Source organism: Myotis davidii, unplaced genomic scaffold, assembly GCF_000327345.1.
Source record: "Myotis davidii unplaced genomic scaffold, ASM32734v1 scaffold125, whole genome shotgun sequence".
In the NCBI taxonomy this organism is placed as follows: domain Eukaryota; kingdom Metazoa; phylum Chordata; class Mammalia; order Chiroptera; family Vespertilionidae; genus Myotis; species Myotis davidii.
The window spans coordinates 7,929,614-7,948,506 of NW_006299390.1; the positions used below are offsets into that span (position 1 = coordinate 7,929,614).

General features: G+C 56.4%; 1 protein-coding gene across 1 annotated transcript in view; it reads left to right on the top strand.

Moving 5' to 3' along the window:
* Window positions 1-7,800: 7,800 nt before the first annotated feature.
* Window positions 7,801-18,893, top strand: part of CRHR2 (corticotropin releasing hormone receptor 2) — a 28,875-nt gene continuing 17,782 nt past the window's right edge. The window contains exons 1-2 of the mRNA XM_006774933.2: window positions 7,801-7,919; window positions 13,531-13,624. Coding sequence (XP_006774996.1) covers window positions 7,833-7,919; window positions 13,531-13,624 — 181 coding nt within the window. The 5' untranslated portion in view covers window positions 7,801-7,832. The remainder of the gene's footprint in view (window positions 7,920-13,530; window positions 13,625-18,893) is intronic.

The following is an 18,893-nucleotide window of genomic DNA, read 5'->3' on the forward strand; positions in this document are numbered from 1 at the left end:
CGCAACTCCTCCATGCATCCAGCCCCACCTGGCCTTGGCCTGCTGGTTACATTCCCCACCAGTGGTCCTCACCTCAGAAGGGCCCTGCCCCTCCAAGGGGGCATTTTCGTTCTTCAGGTGCAGGGGGTGCTCCTGGAGTTCCGTGGTCAGGGCAGGAGATACAGGAAGTCCCGGATGACTTGGGAAGACTTGCTCCCCATCCTCGCTCAGTAAGCACAGTCGGCCACGCCAGGTCACACCGCCACGCTTCTGCACAGGCTGCGCCCCCTGCCAAGAGGAACACCCCCCTGCAAGCTGACCCCCCTGAAGGAGCAGAGGAGGAGTTTTGACTTAGTCTCTGGGCAGTTGGGAGCCACCGCCGACCCTGGGCCTGGCTGGGGGAAAGGGAGCGCCCCAGTGACGTGGCCAGGGCGTCTGCCCATGGCTTGCCTGGCCAGGCCCTGTCTCCTGGAGGCTGAGCCTGGAGATGAGGAGCTTTCGTGGAAAGCATGTGGCCTTTCCCAGCTGACGTTTGCTGAGTGGCCATGGTGTGGGCTCCAAGCTGCTCCACGAAAGCCTTTCCAAGCAAAAGCTCTGAGAATCGCTGAAGATTCCAAGTGGAAATAAACAGCGGAACCTTTCCCGGGGCTCTCTGGGCGCTCTGTGGAGTCTGTGTGCATCGCATTAAGGACCACAGTGCTGGGTGTGATAGGAGCAGATACACAGGACAAAAGCCCCATGAGGAGGGCCTCCTCCTCACAGCCTCATCCAAGTCTAAGCTCCTCCCAAAGGCCATCTCCTAACTCCACCACAGGGGGGTGAGGACTTGGACGTATTAATTGGGGGGTCGGCGGGACACAAGCATTCAGCCCACGACTGTGTGTGTGCAATGCTTCCTTACCTCTGGCTGTCTCATCGGCCTTCTCCAAGGAGCCCAAATGTGAGCAGGGCTTTGAAGGGGAGAGCGGGACAATGAGTTGGGCTGTGAGGTCGGGGCAATATCTCTTCCTTCTCCACAAACCCACCATTCTTTTCCCAATTGGTGGGACCCCTACTTTGGTTAGAGGCAACCTCTAGTTGCTCCTGGTCCCAACTCTGCCTACGTGGTCAGCCACATGCCCACAGGGGCCCCTGGGCAGGGCTGAGCCATGCTGTTTGGAGGGGCCCCAGAGAGATATCTGCCCCCCACCCCCACCACACACACACACACACAGGCCCCAGCTGGTTCAGCCAGCCCAGCCCAGGCTCCAGGCCTGTGAATGAAGAAGCCTTCTTGAGTGCTCCAGCTTCATCAGACAATTCATGACTGCACCATTAAGCCTTCCCCAAATCACAGAACATGAGGAAGTCAGGGACTGCTGTTGTTTTAACGTTACATTTGGGGTAATTTGTTACGCAACACATTGCAGCCAAAAGGTTATAATCCTTGCCACTCAATCTCCCAGGTTCAGATAATGACAGTTCTGGGAGTGAGGGACATTCAGTTAGAGGGACCCCAGGTGCTGAGGAGGCCTTAGGTTCAGGCCTGCGTCTGGTTGGCTGGGTGACGCTACTGTTCTCCGTGTCGGACGCCCTCCTCATCCTGCACCACCCACCCGGGTCCCAGGGGCATCGCTCCTGGACCAGCCCAGGATTGGTCTTCCCAGAGCCGTCACTCTCCTCCTTCCATGGTGTCTATGGAAATACGCTCAGCCTCATGAGCAATCGGGGACTCGCAAATGAAAGCCAGGCTGTGATTCACCAGATTGGCCAAGTGAAGATCTACCAGAACTGCTGCCGACGGACGGAGGAAGGACATACTGGGTCCCAGGGGCCGGAGGGCAGGGGGGTTAGCAGCCCCATTAAAATACAAAAGGTCCGTTTCCTCCAGTTCGGCAAGCCCCCTGCTGAGTCTGCACCAGGGAAAGGCTTGCCCACGCTGCACACACAGGCCCTGTCAGTAACTGCGGCTGGAAGTGTGCGCGTCTCCGCTAACAAAAGCAGCGTGTCACACGGCCGCCACCAGCCGTGGTGTTTTATGCCACATTTTGGCCACAGCACAGGTGACACACATAGACTACATACATAAATGACACATAGCACAAACGTGCTGACATTGAGAGGTTGCTAAAACATACTGTTAAGTGAATGAGCCTCTGTATGGTATGACATTTGTGTAAACAACCTCACGAAAAACACTATGCAAAAGGAATTGTGACCCAGAGAGCCGAAGTCACTGGCATGTTCCCAGGGTCACGCCGCTAGAATGCAGCAGATGCAATGCCGACAGGCAGTTCCGCTTCGACCTGCGCCCCTACTACGTGCACCCTATAGTATAGAGGACCCTGCACAGAATCAGTATTTGAGGCCACCTGTGATGGTATTTATGCTCTGTTCCAAAACCAGTCTCCCTTTTCCCACGCAGCCCAGCGAATAAGTGCAGCACCATTTGAATTTCCTTTGTCAGTATTCTATACACCTGCCAAAGGGAGCATTAGCAGCCTGTGCGGCCCATGCACTTCTCCGCACAGACACATACCTCCTACCTCCAATTATCCGAATCAATGGCTCCAGGGCTCAGTCTGAGAGCACTGTCTTTCTTAAAGGAAATGAAAAGCTTTTGTGTGAAAGTCCAACTCTCCCTTCACAAATAGCCTCCCAGTAAGAACGGCCAAAGGGCTGGATGGTTGGTGCCCAGGGGGGCCCTGAAATTCCGTGGCAGGGTTGAGCGGGGGTAGAGCTAATAGTCTCGTTTCACAGCAAATCCTGGGGAACAAGAGGGTATTTGTAAGGACCTGCAGCCAGACACCCCAGCACAATGCTTCAGACTCACACTGCTTGGGTTCGACTCCTGGGTTGCTGGTTATTGGCTCTGTGACCTTGGGCCCATGCCCTAACCTCCCTGAGCTTTGGTTTCTTCAGCCCTCAAACACGGAGAGCAGTGAGGTCTGTGCGGATTATGTAAGTCCACACGGTGCCTGAAAGGGATTGGAATCCTGCCGAGTATGAGGCTTTATACACACGAGCTGCTGTTATCACAGAACCAGATTCTCTCACAGCCCCCTGTGTGGAGGTCAGAGGTTAAGGGTTGGGTGTGAGATTTTCACGTCCCCAACACACATGTTTCCTCTAAGAGCAGCGATGACCTTCCTAACACAAGGCAATAAGAATGACTCTTTCCCTCCTTCATTCCAGCATCCAGTTGTCTCCATCCTTGGGTTCGATCTCTTCCTCACAGACGGTTCCAGCCCCCATAGCCGTCCATCCTCCTCGTCACCCCCAGCCTGGGTGTTCCCTCACTTTGGGGGAGTCATCCCCCCAGAGAATGGAGCCAGGACCAGCCTGGGCCACCTCTTCCTGTCCTCCCCGGCGTGAGCGGACACAGGGCTGGGCCCACAGGAGGGACCAGGGAAGGACCGAGCACCAGCTGACCCACAGGCGCGAGGCTGCTGAGAACTGCTCTGTGAACGGGTGACCACAGAGCACAGCCTCCTGCTGGTGCTTCTCTCCCAAACCCGGAGACTCTGCAGGAGCCTGGCCGGTTGATTCCTGCACTTTGTCCTGATCTGACCCGAAAGCAGGTGCCCTAGTAATCCTCGCCCTCCATGACTGGGGGGCTTGAATGTGCTGGCGAGCCAGGGGCCCCTGAATTAACCCAAAGGCCTTGCTGTTCGTACAGCTTCAGCCTCTACGACTCCAGCTGGAACTGAGACCATGAGCTGTGCAGTGACTTACTCTGTTCTAGGCACCCATGGTCATGCCTTGTGCGGGGCCTTGCACATAGTGGGTCCTCAATGTTTGTTGACTTTGAACTCGAAGACACAAAACAGCATTTCTGGGAAGTGGTTGATGACACCTGTCCTCACTTGATCCCTACCCTGTTCCTGCACGGGAGGTGCTGTGACCTCACTTTGCAGTGACAGGAACTGGGGGAAAGGTGAAGGGAGTGAGACGTGCATCACAGGGGCCACGGGCACGGAGCAGCGGGAGGCCCACAGAGGGGACTCCTTCCCCGGGGAGGAGCAGAGGCTGACTCCTGCCAGCCCAGCCCACGGTGGCCGCACAAGGGACAGGAGGACAGCTGTGAAACCACAGACATGAAAACCCGGAGCCAGGCCCCAGGGCCCCTTGGAGCCCGAACTAACCCAGAAAAGACAAGTCCCACAGCTGTTCCCCAACACAAACTTCACAAGCAGGTAAAACCTCCTCCAGAGCTGACTTCATCCCCATCAATCAGACACGATGACTGGTTTTCTTCAGAGACGAGTGACGAGAGGTGATCATAACTCCTACTTGGACCTGGCTGCCCTGGTCCCGGATTTTGCAGGAGAAAACAAGAGAGGGAGAGATCAAAGCAACATCCCACAGAAGCCGCAGCAAACAAAAATACACAATGAGCACAGTCAATGGCTGTCCTTGCAATGATGCTCTAAAACCGTGGTCTGCAATGGCATCACTAAGGCACACGCTGTAGCCCGAGACTAAATCAGGGTGACCACAGCTAAAATAAGGAGATGGCCTCACACACCTGTGGGACAAGATGTCACCTGGCCATAAGCTCGGGGGCGGGGGGGTGGACCCAGGCAACCCCATCTGTTACAGCCCTGGTACCAGCAGTCTCAGCCCCAGATGAGAGACAGGCCAGTGTGGTGGCCCTGCAGGACAGGCGGACCCCACTCTGGACTGAGGTACCCCCTCATCTCTTGCCTGGGCTGCTGTACCGGCCCACTCTGCTCTCTCCTTAACTCCAGACTTGTGTCTCCAAACCATGACCACCTTGCTGTTCGAGCAAGCCTTCCAGAAACAACCAGCCCCATCCCTCCTTGCTCAGAGACACAGGGAACCCAGTGTCCCTACGAACCCCACAGTGTACTGTGGTATTAAAGTTTCATGGGTGGGGGGCAGTCCTCCAAAACTACCCTTTCCTTTTTACCTACAATGACCCGGCTGCCCAGCCATTAGATGTACAGAAAGTCTGGACTCTCCTCAATCGTCCTGGTTCCCAGACATGGGGACAGGCCCCTGGTCACCTTTCCATGTCCTTGGTCACTTTTTATTCCAAATTCTACTCTGTTCATTTCCTGGTCCCTTCGCACTGGGTCAGAAATCCTAGGGGAGTGAGCGCCAGAGACACACTTCCCGCTGGCTGGGCAGAGGCACGTGGGCGTCCCCAAAGCCTGGGAGGCCCGTGGTGCTTTCTCCCCATCTCCCCTGCTCCTCGCTGGAATGCAGCAGCTCATTCCCTCAGCTCTTCCCTCTGCTCGGCTCACCGCACGGCCATGTGGCTTCCACACGTGGCATCTCTCACCGTCTCCAAGACGGAGAAATAGTCCACCTCTGTGATGCCAAGTTAAAACTCCCAGGGGAGGACTCTGAGTCCTTTCAGATCAGCCAGTCATCTCGGTACCAATCAACTCTGGCCACTAAGGGGAGGCCCTCTCACTTACCCAACCTGGCCACCTGCACCGTGGGTGGCCCACTGCCAGGCAAACCACGTTTCGAGGAGAGCATGCCCCTCGGACCTGGCCTGCCCTGCGGTCTTCCGAGCTCCAAGGACACCCCCAGCCCAGACCCAAGCCCTTGCACCTTCTCCATCACAGACACCAAGCTACATCGCAGACCCACCTCTTTACGAAGCAAACCACCCACCTGCCTTCTAGACCTCGCTGAGTTCGTCTTTCATAGCCACAACAGCCACGAAGGCATTTTCAAAAACGAAGAGGTTCCCATCAGCCCCAGGGGAGGCCCCATGAACAGAAGGTTCTAGATAGCAGTTCCTGTCAGCCTGCCAGCTCACAGCTGCGGGCAGGGTCTCTTCCACCAGCCGCAGTCCTCCGAGGCACACCCAGGGGGCTCGGGGTTTGCTGCTGTTGTTTGTCTTTAACCCGTTCCATTTAGAAGGTTCAAGTCCAGGCTTCCCTTCCAGGCTCCGTAGGCAGGTTCCTGGGGCTGAGATGAGGAGACACCTGCTGTGGTTTGGGAGGAAGTGTTCCCGGGAGAGACTGGCAGGGGAGAAGGAAAAGCAGTCCCCAGAAGTGAGATGCAGGCGAAGGCCCAGCCTCCCTGACAACATAGGACCTGGGCGTTGGCGACACCTGGAGTTCCCTTCCGGCCAGTGGCTGAGCCAGCCTGCATGCCCCAGCTCCTACCTTCGTCCACCCTGACGCTCCACCTTGAGTCAAGGCCTCCCTCCTCCCTCGTTCAAATCATTCAAGGTGCTCCGGCAGCACACCACCCCCCAGTCCCCTCTGTCCCTGCCCTGAGCTGCCCCCAAGCCTGTACTATCTCTCAACCCCCATCACAGCGACTCATGCCCAGGTCTCAGGGTTCCATACCCCTCCCCGTTGCTGGCACACTCCCACACTCGGAGGTTGGCCTTGAGGTTGAATCTTCCTCTGCTTTTCTTATAGAGTCTCCTGCACCCTTGGGACGAGGCTGCCTGCAACAGAGGAGGAGGGGGAAGAGGTAAAAGAGGGGGTAGAGCCTGGAGCTGCCCACGCTGGTTAGAGACCATCTCCCTCCAAAGGGCATTCAGAGACTTATCCACATCAGGCAAAAGCCAGGGGCCAAGACCCAGGCCTGTGAGATTCAGGGGAGGGGATGTGGGAGCAATCAGGGAAGGCTGCCTGAAGGAAGGGGCGGAGAGGAGGAGGACCTGAGGCCAGGGATACCAGAGTGGACACACTATCAGAGTTTCTTGAACTTGGCTGAGTCCTCCAGGGCTGGGCCCACCTTGTGCACCTCCTGGGAAGGCTTGGGGCCCCACTAATCACATTCCTCAGATGCTTTCGCTCAGAGCCTGACGACTGCTAAGCCTTTAAACCCTGCACCAGCCCACCGGTCAGAACAGGTCCCGAGGCTGCTGTGGCTCCCAGACAGCCCTTACCTCCTGAGCCCGACCCGCCCTGGGTTGGACCTGTTCACTCACATACACACACACACACACACATACTCACACACACACACACATACACACACACACTCACACACACACATACACACACGGGCAACCCACTGAAACACACCAGTGCCCGGCCACACACACACACACATACACACACATACACACACACACTCACACACACACATACACACACGGGCAACCCACTGAAACACACCAGTGCCCGGCCGCCCGACCTGTGCCCTCAGAATCTCCAGGTGGGTCCTGCCATGGCTGCATTTGCTGTCCTTGTTGTTTTGGAGTTTTTCGTTGCTTTTTAGCATTTTATTTCCAATTTACAGGAAAGTTGGGAGAATGATGCAAAGTATACCCAGATACCCGTTACCTGTTGACCGTCTGTTTCATTTTTCTCTGTGTGTGTGTGTGTGTGTGTGTGTGTGTATCTATGTGTGTGTCTGTATTTCTGAGCCATTTAAAAGGCAGTTGGAAACCTGGTGTCCCTAAGTACACATGTAGCCCTGGGTGTGTTTCCTATGAACATTCTCTTACCCACCCACAGTGCATGGCCAGGTCAGGACGTCGTCATTGATACAGTGACATTCTTCATCCACATTCAACTTCCCCATGTCCCAGCAGGCACTGGCTCCTGACAAGGCTTCCCGGACAATTGGAATATGAGCCCAGGCTGGGAAGCCACAGCCAGGCCCCCTTCTCTTCTCAGTCTGGCCCCTGGCTGCCAGGGGAGAAGCGGCTGCCCAGCACCCGCTATAAATAACCTGGAGGGGGGGCTGTGGGCGGTGTCACTGCTCTGTGGGGATTGGGGGGGGCGCGAAGAATACCTCGAGCCCAGGGCCTCACCCCGGTGGCCTCCTCCTTGCTGGGTGGGGAAGGCGGTCCCACTAGCTCTGGAGAAAAGGAAGGCGGGGCGGGACATCCGAGCTGGGAGGTGCGCTCCTGTCCCTAATCACAGGGCATGGGGGGTCCCGAGGGGCCCGAGGGCCTCCTCCACATCCCACACCCTCTCCTCTGCCTGCTCTGCCTCCTCCCGCCTCTGCTCAAAGTAAGTGGGGGAGCAGGAGTCGTGTCTCAGGGTGGGGGCGCTGGGAGCTGGAGCTCCGTGCCATCCCGACTCGGGGCCGTTGGGGGTCTCAGTTCCTGGGCCTGTGAAGGAGACTCCGGGCTTGGTGGCGCGTTGGGGCTGAGGGTCCTTGCGTGGGTGGGGGGTGGGCCGAGTTGAAACTAACAGCAGCGAGGATGGGGCAGCCTGCTGACCTCCTAGTGTCCCCACGTGCCCCTCCTCAAATCCATCCTGTCCCCTCCCCTGTGGGTGCCCTCTGGCCGGAGGCAGCTTCTGCAGGCGGAGGGGGTGAGGATGGAGAGCAGCTAAGAAGTCCTGGGAGGCGGGGAGGGCATGCTCCGCAGCTGCCCATGATGGTGGCAGGAGGGGTCGCTCTCTAACCCTCCCCTCACTTTACAAATACGGACACAGAGGCTCAGGGAGGGAGGGCGGCCTGTCCTCGGCCACATTTTTCATAAATAGCCACCCCATTTCCAGGGCTCAGAGGGCCTCGAGGACCCAGGAGGCACGCTCTGCGGGGCACTGAGCCGGCTGGAAGTCAGGGGGCTGGTCCCATCCTGGTCCCGCACAGACCAGCCTGGGGACCATTCCCTGGGCCTCTTTGTGCCCTTATGGACACAGAGGAGTCATTCATTCAACAGGCATATCAGCTAGTGGGTGAGCATCCAGCCACTGGCAAAGCACTTTGCCCGCAGACTGATGCAAGTCCCTTCTCTGTGGCTTAGCTTGTGACCTTGGGCAGGTGACTGGAATTTTCCAAGCCTCAGTTTCCTGAGGATGGGGCTGGTGCTTACCGAGCAGGGCTACCGTGGGGAGCCCGGAGATACTGCTAGTAAAACGCTGAGTACCTGCGGGGCAGGGAGTACGCACCCCATAAATGCAGCTGTGGTGTTGTGCCAGGCGCTAGAGATCAAGCGGAAGGCACGGCCCTGCCCTCCGGGGGGTCTGCTCAGGTAGAGATGGGCGGGCACCAGCTGAGGGTGTCAGTGCCAAGTTACTCGGGATATAACCAGCTAGAGAGGAACTGCACCCTGGTCTCCCGGCCCCACCGCTCCGCTTCCCCCCTCTGGCCTTCGTGGTGGTGGATTTATTTCTGGGTCCTCGTCCAAATGAGCAGAGATTCCTGCTCTTTGTGACATGAGAACAGGAGCGGGCGGTGGGGTGGGAGGCGGCAGGAGGGCCCGCGGGCACAGGGGTAGAAACCCCAGCGCGTGGCTCACCCTGTGAGGGTGAGAGCTAGAAGCAGACACTGGTGGGAAGAAAAGTGTGTATTACAAACTCTGGTCATTTGAATGACAAACGAAGTGCACTGGGGAATGAGAGCCTTCGAGAGGACTGGGGAGGTGCAGTGGGAGGTGGGCAGGAGGGCAGGTGGCCACGGGGTGATCCTGGAGGAAAGCAGTCAGCAGGGACATCCGTGAAGCCCGCACCCTAAGAAGAGGCGGCGTGAGGCTGCAGGAAGTGGTGGGGTACTGGCGGGCTCTGATTTCTATCTCAGGGGCAGGGAGCTAGACGAGTGGTTGAGTGGGGAGTGGGGAGGGCCCTGGCCCAGCCCACATGGCAGGAGGCCCAAGGAGCCCAACCTGACCCTGGCGCCTGGGGGGGAAGGAAGGGGACCCTCTGAGTGAGGCCTTCAGGAAGCTGCTCCAAGAGGCGGCTGTGCTCCTGGTGCCCCTGGCCCTGTGCCCTGGGCTTTACTAAAACGCGGGAAGGTGGGGCCCGTTCTTTCCAGCCGGAAACGGAGGTTCAGGGAGGCCAGTGAGCATGGCTGCTGCGTTCCTACACCCTGGATCTGACCCTCTCGAGTGACTTGCCTCTGAAGTCTACCAGCCCCTCTTGGCTGAGTCCAGCCCCTCTGACCTTTGACACAGATGCTTCCCCTCCCCAGGGGCTCAGGACAGCGCTTCTGTGGGAGCCATCAAGGCTCAGCCAAGAGAGAAGTCAGAAGCCCGACCCGCCCTCACCAGGCAAGGCCAGGCCCAGCACACACACTCCCGGGGTCTGCAGGCGGGAACCTCAAGGGCCAGAAGCCAATTCATCTAATGGTTTCCCAAACATTCGGCCACTTTCTGAGTGTTTTCTAACCTGGCCAGCTAATTTTCCCTCTCTGTGTTTGCTATTTTGTTGATGTTTAAGTGTTTCTTAAAAAGCAATTTGTCTGAGGGCACTGCCTACTTAATTTTGCATTCCTAGTAAGTCTCAGATTTGCAGAGTTAGGGAACTATTCTGTATCCTCTTAGCTGTCATTTCCTACTTTATCTCATTTTAACCATGCTCAGGAGTCCTCTGCTGGTTTGTCTAATGTCGCTTTATTCAAAATTTGGATTTTTTTAAGATGTCATTTCCACCGAAGGATAGATTATCCAATAAGCTGATTGTGTTGGTTCTATTTAGCAGCCACACAGGGCTCGCCATGTGCTCGGCATTGTTAGCAGCACTGGCATACAGCATCTCCTGTAAACTTCACAGCAGCCCCCGGAGATAAGACCACCATCATCCCCATTTTACAGATGAGTAAGCTGAGGCCAGATCATGAGCCCAAGGTCACTGGACAGGCAAGTGGCAGGGCCAGAATTCAAACCAGATAGCCCCACTGCAGATTCCCTTCACTTAACAAAACTTTCCTTTTACTGTGGTTTGATTTCAATGCTGAGTTACTGTTGGGGCATTCAGATGACAAAACAATTCAGAAAAGGGTGACTTTTTGGCAAACTGGACATTAGATGAGTCGATAAGCAAGATGATTCCAGACCTGGAGTCCTGTTATAGGGCCTCCTGCTGGCCAGCTCCCTCTCCCTGTTTTGGGTCCAGGTATTTCCTCCTTCCTTCCCCTGTCCTCTCCCCGCACCCTCGACACCTGTGTGCAGGGCCCAGGGCTTGGCACAGGTCAGGGGAGACAGGCCCAGGAGAGAGGGAGCTGCAGGCTTTCGGAGATCACAGAACACACAAGGAGGGCAGGCCTAGTTTCTGCAGGCCAGTTGGAGGCTGAATAAGGACAGGAAGGGAGAGTGGGCATTGTGGGAAAAGGGACCTCCAGGAACAGGCTGGGGGTGGGAGGGCTTTGGTTACCGCCCTCAATGTCCAGCACCTGATAATTAGAACCGAATAGCTAAGGTTTCCCCTTCCAGAAAGCCTGCCCAGTGGCTCTGAAAATAATGAGCTGTTCCCTTCACATGACTCCCCATCCCTCACCCTCTGTCGCAGGCAGCCTCAGCCCAAAGCTGCCTACTGCGGCCCCTTGCCTCCTCTGGGCCCAGGCTGCTGCCTCCTCTCCTCTTCCCCCCTCCCCCCATTTCCCCCTTTCTCTGCCCTCCTCTCCTCCCATTCTCTCCTCTCCAACTTCTCCTCCCTCCTCCCTCCTCCCTCCTCCCCCCTCCCCCCATTTCCTCCTTTCTCTGCCCTCCTCTCCTCACATTCTCTCCTCTCCAACTCCTCCTCCCTCCTCCCTCCTCCCTCCTCCACTTGCCCCACCTCCTCCTTGGAGAGGGGAGCAGAGCCTGAATTTCTTCCTCCTCTGCCTCTAGCCCAGGCTCAAGGAAAGGAGTGAATGAAGGGAAACTCCCTGGGAGAGGAGTCCGCGCTGACCTTGGACAGGGAAGGAGGCAGCAGGAGGGGCTCACTCCCTTCCCCTCTGGTTACTGGCAATCTGGCTGCAGGACCTGTGGTCCCGTAAATCTCCCAGGCTTAGACCAGGGGCTAAATTTAGACGGAGCTTCTTCGCCAGGCCAGAGGGGAGCATTAGGCTCAGCCAGACCCCCTGGCTCCAGGGCGGTGGCACATTTGGGGCCTGCCTGGCCCCTGGGGCACAGGTTCAGCCTGGACAGGGCCCAGGGTGGAGGAAGAACAGCTGGTGTCTTGGCTCTGGCTCGCTGCGTCCTTGCCCTGCCAGGGCCTCTCCCCTGCCCTTCTCTAAGGTGAGGGCTTCCAGTTCCAGGCAGAGGGAGCAAGACCCGCTGGCCTCTAAGTGAAAATTCAGGAAAAGGGAACCCTGACAAGCAGGAAGAGCCCAGAACCTGCGCTCCCAGAACTGGGGGTGAGGACACAGCTCCACCTGGCTGACGCCATCCAACCAGTTGGCCAACCAACATTTATTGAGCACCTGCTATGTGCCAGGCTCTGGGCTGGGGACAGGGGTGAGAGTGGAAACAGCTCTTTGCCCCTGGGACAGCCAAGAGCTAATCAGTACAGATGACCCTGGAGGGGGACAGGGGACAGCGCTCTCCCATCTGACTAGTTGGGATCAGATTAGTTAGGAGTTCCAGGCCAGCCTGGGGAGGCTGAGCATGCGGCCTCCAGCCCCAGCACAGGAAATAGACGGAGCCCCAAGTAGGGAATGTGGTGTTTGAGGGCTATGGGATCCTGGCCCGGGGGACATCCCGGGATAAACATTGACCCAGCTGTCATGGAGCAAACATCTGACAGGCAGGGGGAAGGGGAAGGGCTATCCACTGGTGGGGCAGTGGCTTCTGGAATTGTAGAATCAGGAACGTCAGGGTTGGGAGGGGTGCTGGCCACAGAGCAGAAAAAGTGGTGGTCTTGGGAGGAATGGGGGACAAGGATTAGTATTTGAGAGTGCATTGCTTTCGGTCAGTCTCAGGTCCTGAATTTTCACAGCCTCTCAGCCTTTGCACATGCTGTGCTCTCTACCCAGGATGCCCTTCCTGGTACAGCCCTTATCAGTTGGGCAAACTCCTACTCAACCTTCAAAGCCCACATCAACATGAACACCTTCATGACACTACCCCATTCTTCCTTAGCAAATTATAGATGCTGTAACAAGTTGGTCACCCATTCATCCTTCCCACCAGAAGATGGTCCCCTGAAGCAGAGATAACACACCTACTTTATCCCTCCCAGCACCCACTCTTAGGATTTTTCTAGGTGATAGGATCCTGGGTAGTTTTTATCTTTTGAATGGGGCTGCCATTGTTGCAACAACCTCATCTGTTCTCTGGTGAGTGCTCGGACTCACACAGTGGTCCTTCCTTTTCCCCTACTTATCCTCTGGTTGTCTCCAAAATGCCACCTCTTCCAGGAAGCCTCCCTTGGTTAGGTGTCTCTCCCATGTATTAAACCTAACACATTTTGTAACTGCCTATTTACCAGTGTGACAGCGTGAAATCACCCACTCTCCCCCACTCCCCTCTGTACCTTCTAAATCTAGGGGATCCCTATCTGTCCTGAGACTACCCAAGTATACCCACTGGGCCCCCAAGCCAGGGCCTGACACACAGTAGGCATCCTACAAGTACTTGTTGGGTGAGTGAACTGCTAGTGGGCCTCCACCTGGCTCTCTGGCCCCATCACAGGGGTGCATCCCACCCTGAGGAGAAAACCTCTGGGGCTGAAGGATGGACAGAGAAGGTTCCTGCCTCAGAGGTCAAGCTGCACCGGCCACTTCTGAGGACAGGGTTCCAGGCCCGGCCAGGCTGCTATCCTGCTGGTTGGCCTCAGGCATGTCCCACCTCAGTTTCCCCCTCTGTACCTCAGAGGTAAGGGATGAATGACGGATGGAACAGGGCAGGGGACAGACATGTGCTGTCAATCGCTCACTAGGGCCTGACCTCTGACCCTGGTCCCTCCTATTTCCTAGGCAGCCGGGCCACGCCAGGCACCTGGAGACCAGCGCCTGTGGGCACTGCTGGAGCAGCACTGCCACCCTGCCACCACGCTCGCCAACCTCTCAGGTACACATGCTCCTGTGGGCACCGCACGGAAGACCCCAGGATGAGGGTGGGTCCCGGCCCGTGGGAGGAAGAGGCTCTCCCGGGCCAGCCTACCCTGAGTGGGTGCTGGACAGGGGCCGCCTCCAGCTTACAGGCCCAGCTCTGTCTCTGTCCTTGGACCGGCCCTTCCTACTTGGGGCTCAGACTCTTCCCTGGTGATGAGGGCTTGGCTGTGAGTCGCCCTCCAGCTTCCAGCTCCCAGCTCCCAGCATCTGCACCCCAAGGGAGTGGCAGGAGCTGCATTCAGGAGCCTGAGGAGGGCCCGCCCCTCTGCTTTAAACTCAGGCAAGGCCAGCGGAAGGTGTAAAATCTATTCTCTGGTCACGGTGACTCCAAGTGTCACCTCCTTGTAGGGACTTTCGAAATGGCAGCGGGTGCCTGAGCTCTGACCCCTCGGAGCTTTCCGGTGGCCGGTCGGAGTCAGGGTCAGCCACAGGCTTGGGAGAGGCCCAGGGCCCAGCCCCCAGGTCCCGGCCTTCTCAGATCTGCATCCACTGAAGCAGTCGGGGAGGAGGGAGACTTGGGGTGCCCTCGGCCCCTGGAGATAAAGGTGCTGGTCAACAGGGAGACCCAGCGCCGAATGCAGCCTGAGTCGGGCATGGAGGATGACAGCCTGTTGCCTGCCCTCCTCAGTGTGGGGTCAAGGGCTCAGGCATTAGGGTCCGAAGGAGTCTGGCACCAGCTCCTCCCCCCACACCCCACACCCCTGGCCCACCTGCGCTCACTTGTTAGGGCTGCAGTAAGACACCGCAGGCCGAGGGGCTTAAACGGCAGAGATTCATTTCCTCATGATTCTGGAGGCAGAAGTCCCAGATCAGACGCCAGCAGGGTAGGCTCCTTCTGGGCCGCTCTCGCCGGCCTGTGGATGGCCGCCCGGCCGTCTTCTCCCTGTGCCCTCCCTTGATCTTCCCTCTGGGGGTCTGTGTCCTAACCGCCTCTCCCTAAAAGGACAGCGTCATTTTGGATTAGGGACATCCTAGTCCTAGGGACCTGTCTCCAAATAAGCCCGCCTTCTGAGGCATTGAGGGTTAGGACTTCAATATATGGATTTTGGGGGACACAATTCAACCCAAAACACCTTCCGAGCCTCTGTTTCCTCATCTGTTATAAACGGGCCTGTATTAACCTCAGAGGCTCACTGAGCAGGTTGAATGAGAGACTGTGGACACGCCCAGCAAGGGCCACATCGGGCAGGAAATAGAGCCCCCCCCCCCACCCAGGAGGGCCCACCTTAACCTCTTCAGAGCTCTCTGCTCTAGAGGTGATGCTGGTTCATTCGCGGGCCCACTGTCTTCTCCCTGCTCCCCACTCCCCTTCAGCACAGATCCCCCACCTTCCTTTTGGCCCTGAAAACTGGTTCCCCATCCCCTCCTGGTGAGGAGGGTCCCAATTTTTCCAAAAACAAGGCCTCTCCTGCCTCATTTGTAGTATCATTTATCTGTTTTTAAACTGATATCACACATATTACACACACACACACCACAACTTTGGAAAAAACTATTTTTAAAAATCAAGGAAGAAGACAATAAGTGCTCCTTGTCCCTCGACCCAGGAATATTCATAATATTTACAAGCCCAGCAGTTTATCAATCCCTAGAATCTCACGTTTTCTCAGTTTTGTTTTTGTTTTGATAACACTGGGCGGACCCTGCGTCCACAGCTTTGTAACCTGCTTTTGCCTCTTACAGCGTAGGGTGAACATTCCCCCCTGCCATTACACATTCTTCCGGCACGCCGTGCTGCCTAGCAGCCGAGTGGGGACGCATTATCCTTCGTTAGCTGTGCCCCTGAGAGGACCATCCGTGCTGTTAGGATGCCCTTGGACTTCAGGAACAATTCATCCAGGGCAGTACTCTCCTTTTTAGGGTTCACTGATTGAGAAAATGCATAAAGTTCCAAAACAGGTGAAACCAAACAATCTATTGTTCAGACACACACATGTGACCAACCTGAAAAAGCTAAGTGCAAAATGATCAAGGCAATATTGAAAGTGCACAGATAGATAAATAGGCTAGTGATTGGCAATGATCTAGTTTCAGATTGAGTGGCAGAGTCATTATACTTATTGCTACACACAAACTTCCATGAAAGGAAAGACAAGTAAAATAAAATTAGGCCATGTGTGGGCTACTGGAGACAAGGGGCCATGAACCAAAGGCTATGGTCAATTACACCGTAAGCCCCTAACTGAGGTCCAAGTAAAGGGAAAACACACATAATCATGAGAGACTGCAGGCTTTGCATGGAATATTTGTTTTATTCATCACGGGGGTATATGTTGTAAGGCAGCGGTTCTCAACCTGTGGGTCGCGACCCCTTTGGAGGTCAAATGACCCTTTTACAAGGGTCGCCTAAGACCGTCGGAAAACACATATATAACTACATATTGTTTTTGTGATTAATCACTATGCTTTAATTATGTTCAATTTGTAACAATGAAATTAGGAGTCACCACAACATGAAGAACTGTATTAAAGGGTCGCGGCATTAGGAAGGTTGAGAACCACTGCCGTAAGGCATATTATTTATTCTGTCCAGAGGTAATACATGTGTCCAGTGGATTCAGGGATCCCTTGAAATAACTCCTCAATCACACACACACACACACACACACACACACACACACCAGGGCTAGTCGAATGGGAAGAGAGCCTTGGCCAGGAGACCAGGCAGCCCTTCTGTCAGCGATGGCTCTGGGCACAGGCCTGCAGCATTCGGGTGGGCACTAGGCTAGTTAGTGAGCGTGACCAGCCCTGCCCTTAGGGAGTCACAGGCTGGGAGAGGAAACAGTAGAAAAACCAGCAACCTCGCTGTGGCATAGACCAGCTCCTAGCAGATGCGGCACCGAGGAAGGCCACCCAGCCCGGACAAGACAAAGCGCTAAGCTGATGGTTGGGAGGACGAGTAGACATCCCAGTGGTCGGCAAACTGCGGCTCAGCAAACCGCGGCTCATGAGCCACATGCGGCTCTTTGGCCCCCTGAGTGTGGCTCTTCCACAAAATACCGACTTCTGCGCATGGGCCACGAAGTTTCAATCGCACTGTATGTGCGCGCCCACATGTGCTATTTTGTGGAAGAGCCACACTCAAGGGGCCAAAGAGCCGCATGTGGCTCGCGAGCCACGGTTTGCCGACCAGGGAGCTAGGCATACTAGAGTAAAGAGCTGTGAAGGCATTCCTAGCAGAGGGAACAGCACATGCAAATGTGCAGAGGTATAGAGTGGCTCCAGCGAATGACAAGCTGTCCCAAAAGGCATCTCAAGTTGAGCAGGAGGGAGAGGATGCAGATAAAGGACCAGGAAGAATGTCCTTTGCAGGGCCAGAGAGCCGGCTCCTCCTGAGGGCCATCGGGAGCCACTCTTGTGAGGAGTGACATGCCCAGGAGCCCATTCTGGCTTCTGTGGAGATGAAGATGGTGTGGGAGGGACTGAAGGGGGAATTCCCTTTTCCTCCTCTGGGCTTCCCCTTGCCCAGCTATAAATGAGAAGTTTGCAGAGGGGCCTTTCCTGGTCCCATGGTTCCACATGAAACCACCAGGCGACCTTCCCTGTGCCCAGGTGGAGTGGGTGGGCTGGAGTGGGGAGGATGTGCCTGGCTTAGGGGCACTGTCCCCAGTGTCAGAGGGCAGGAGCCGGGCAGCTCCTGGACTCTCCTGAGCCTCTGTGCCTTCAGCAGCCTCCACACTGTAACTCCCAGTGAACCCCACAACTGTGTCCCAGCCGTGCACACCCTGTCCTTTCACTCTGGCCACGCACAGCCCCCAAGAGATGCAAAGACAGACTGGCCCCTTACATCCTGTTTTCCAGCTGACATTGGATGGGTGGCGGGGTGAATGAGAATGTGTGTGACACTGTGAAGACACATGACTGCATGTGGCGCCGTGTGTATTTCCACTGTGCTCTGCACGCCTGTTTGACGCCTGGCATTAGGCTATGACCGGAAAACCAAGATGTGTGTCTGAGCTTGCCTGCCTGGAACTGGTCACCGCCACTGCAGCTGACACCGAGGTGCGCCAGTGGCACCTGCCTCACCAGGGCTGCCCATGACACACAGGTGTCTTCCCAGCACCTGTCACACTTCCCTGAACTTATTTGCAACCTGTCGCACCAGCCTGGGGGCACACACTGTCCCAAATACCTCGCCCCCTGGCCTCCATCCCAGGGCCTCCCATGACCTTTATTCCTTAGCTAGCACAAAGGCCCATGCCTCATTTATTTGTAGTTGGATTTAATCTAATTGAAGGAAGTTTTCGCTTTGACAATTTTTTCCCCATTTACCTATTTGCAAATACTGAAGTGAGTTGTATAATCAATTTGTTCCAAAACTGCTACCTTTTCAGTTTTCTCTATCACACCTAGAATAACAGACAACTGTGCCTATAATAAGATCCAAGAGAAATGGCCCTGCATTCCAGAAACCAGGGGACCTTGGGTCTGTGGCTCTGTGCTCTGGCCCCGGACGGCCAGTCGAGACGCAGAATGGCCTTTGCTTGAGCTGAGGGCTCAGCGGTGGGCGCACAGATTACAGAGCAGGTGGTCCTGATGGGGCCAGAGCAAATGCCACAGAAGGGCTTTTAGCTGCTCCACACCTGCTGTGGGGCCTGCTCTCCACACACACACGTAGACCACTCCCAGGTGGCCCTGCCATGCCCCCCGCCCCCTCCAGGAGGAAGAGACTATTCTCTCAGGAGCCCGGGGCGTCCTCAGACCCTGGTGTTTGAAGTCCTCCACTTAATTTCAGACAATTTCTCCCCAGACCTCGCCACCGCCTGCTCTCTCTCCAGGCCTTCCTCCCCAGGGCTGGTTCTCCTGGGAAATCCCTGGCCATCCCAGCTCCCGCAGCTGGTCCTTCATCCATTTAGGCACCTCGTTCTCACCAGACTTTTCAGTGGCCTCCCTCCTTCCCTTGAAGCCCCTCCAATCGACTTCCTTCCCAGAGGCCACGGGGAGCTTTTCTGGAACGCAGATCTGCATGTGGACTCCCACCCCCTCCCTGCTACTCCCTCAGGGAGGTAGCGCTCATTTAGGCAGGCTGCACCCCGGCGGCTGTGATTCTCCAAGGGACAGACGGACGGACGGACGGACGGACGGACCGGGCATTCCACCACCCCCGGCCCACGCTCTCCATCCCCACCGCCCTCCTCTGGACTATGGCAGAGGGCCACAGAACGCGGACTCCCGCCGGGCCCGTGGGTCTGGGGCTGGAGGAGCCGCCCGGCCCCGCCCCCTGA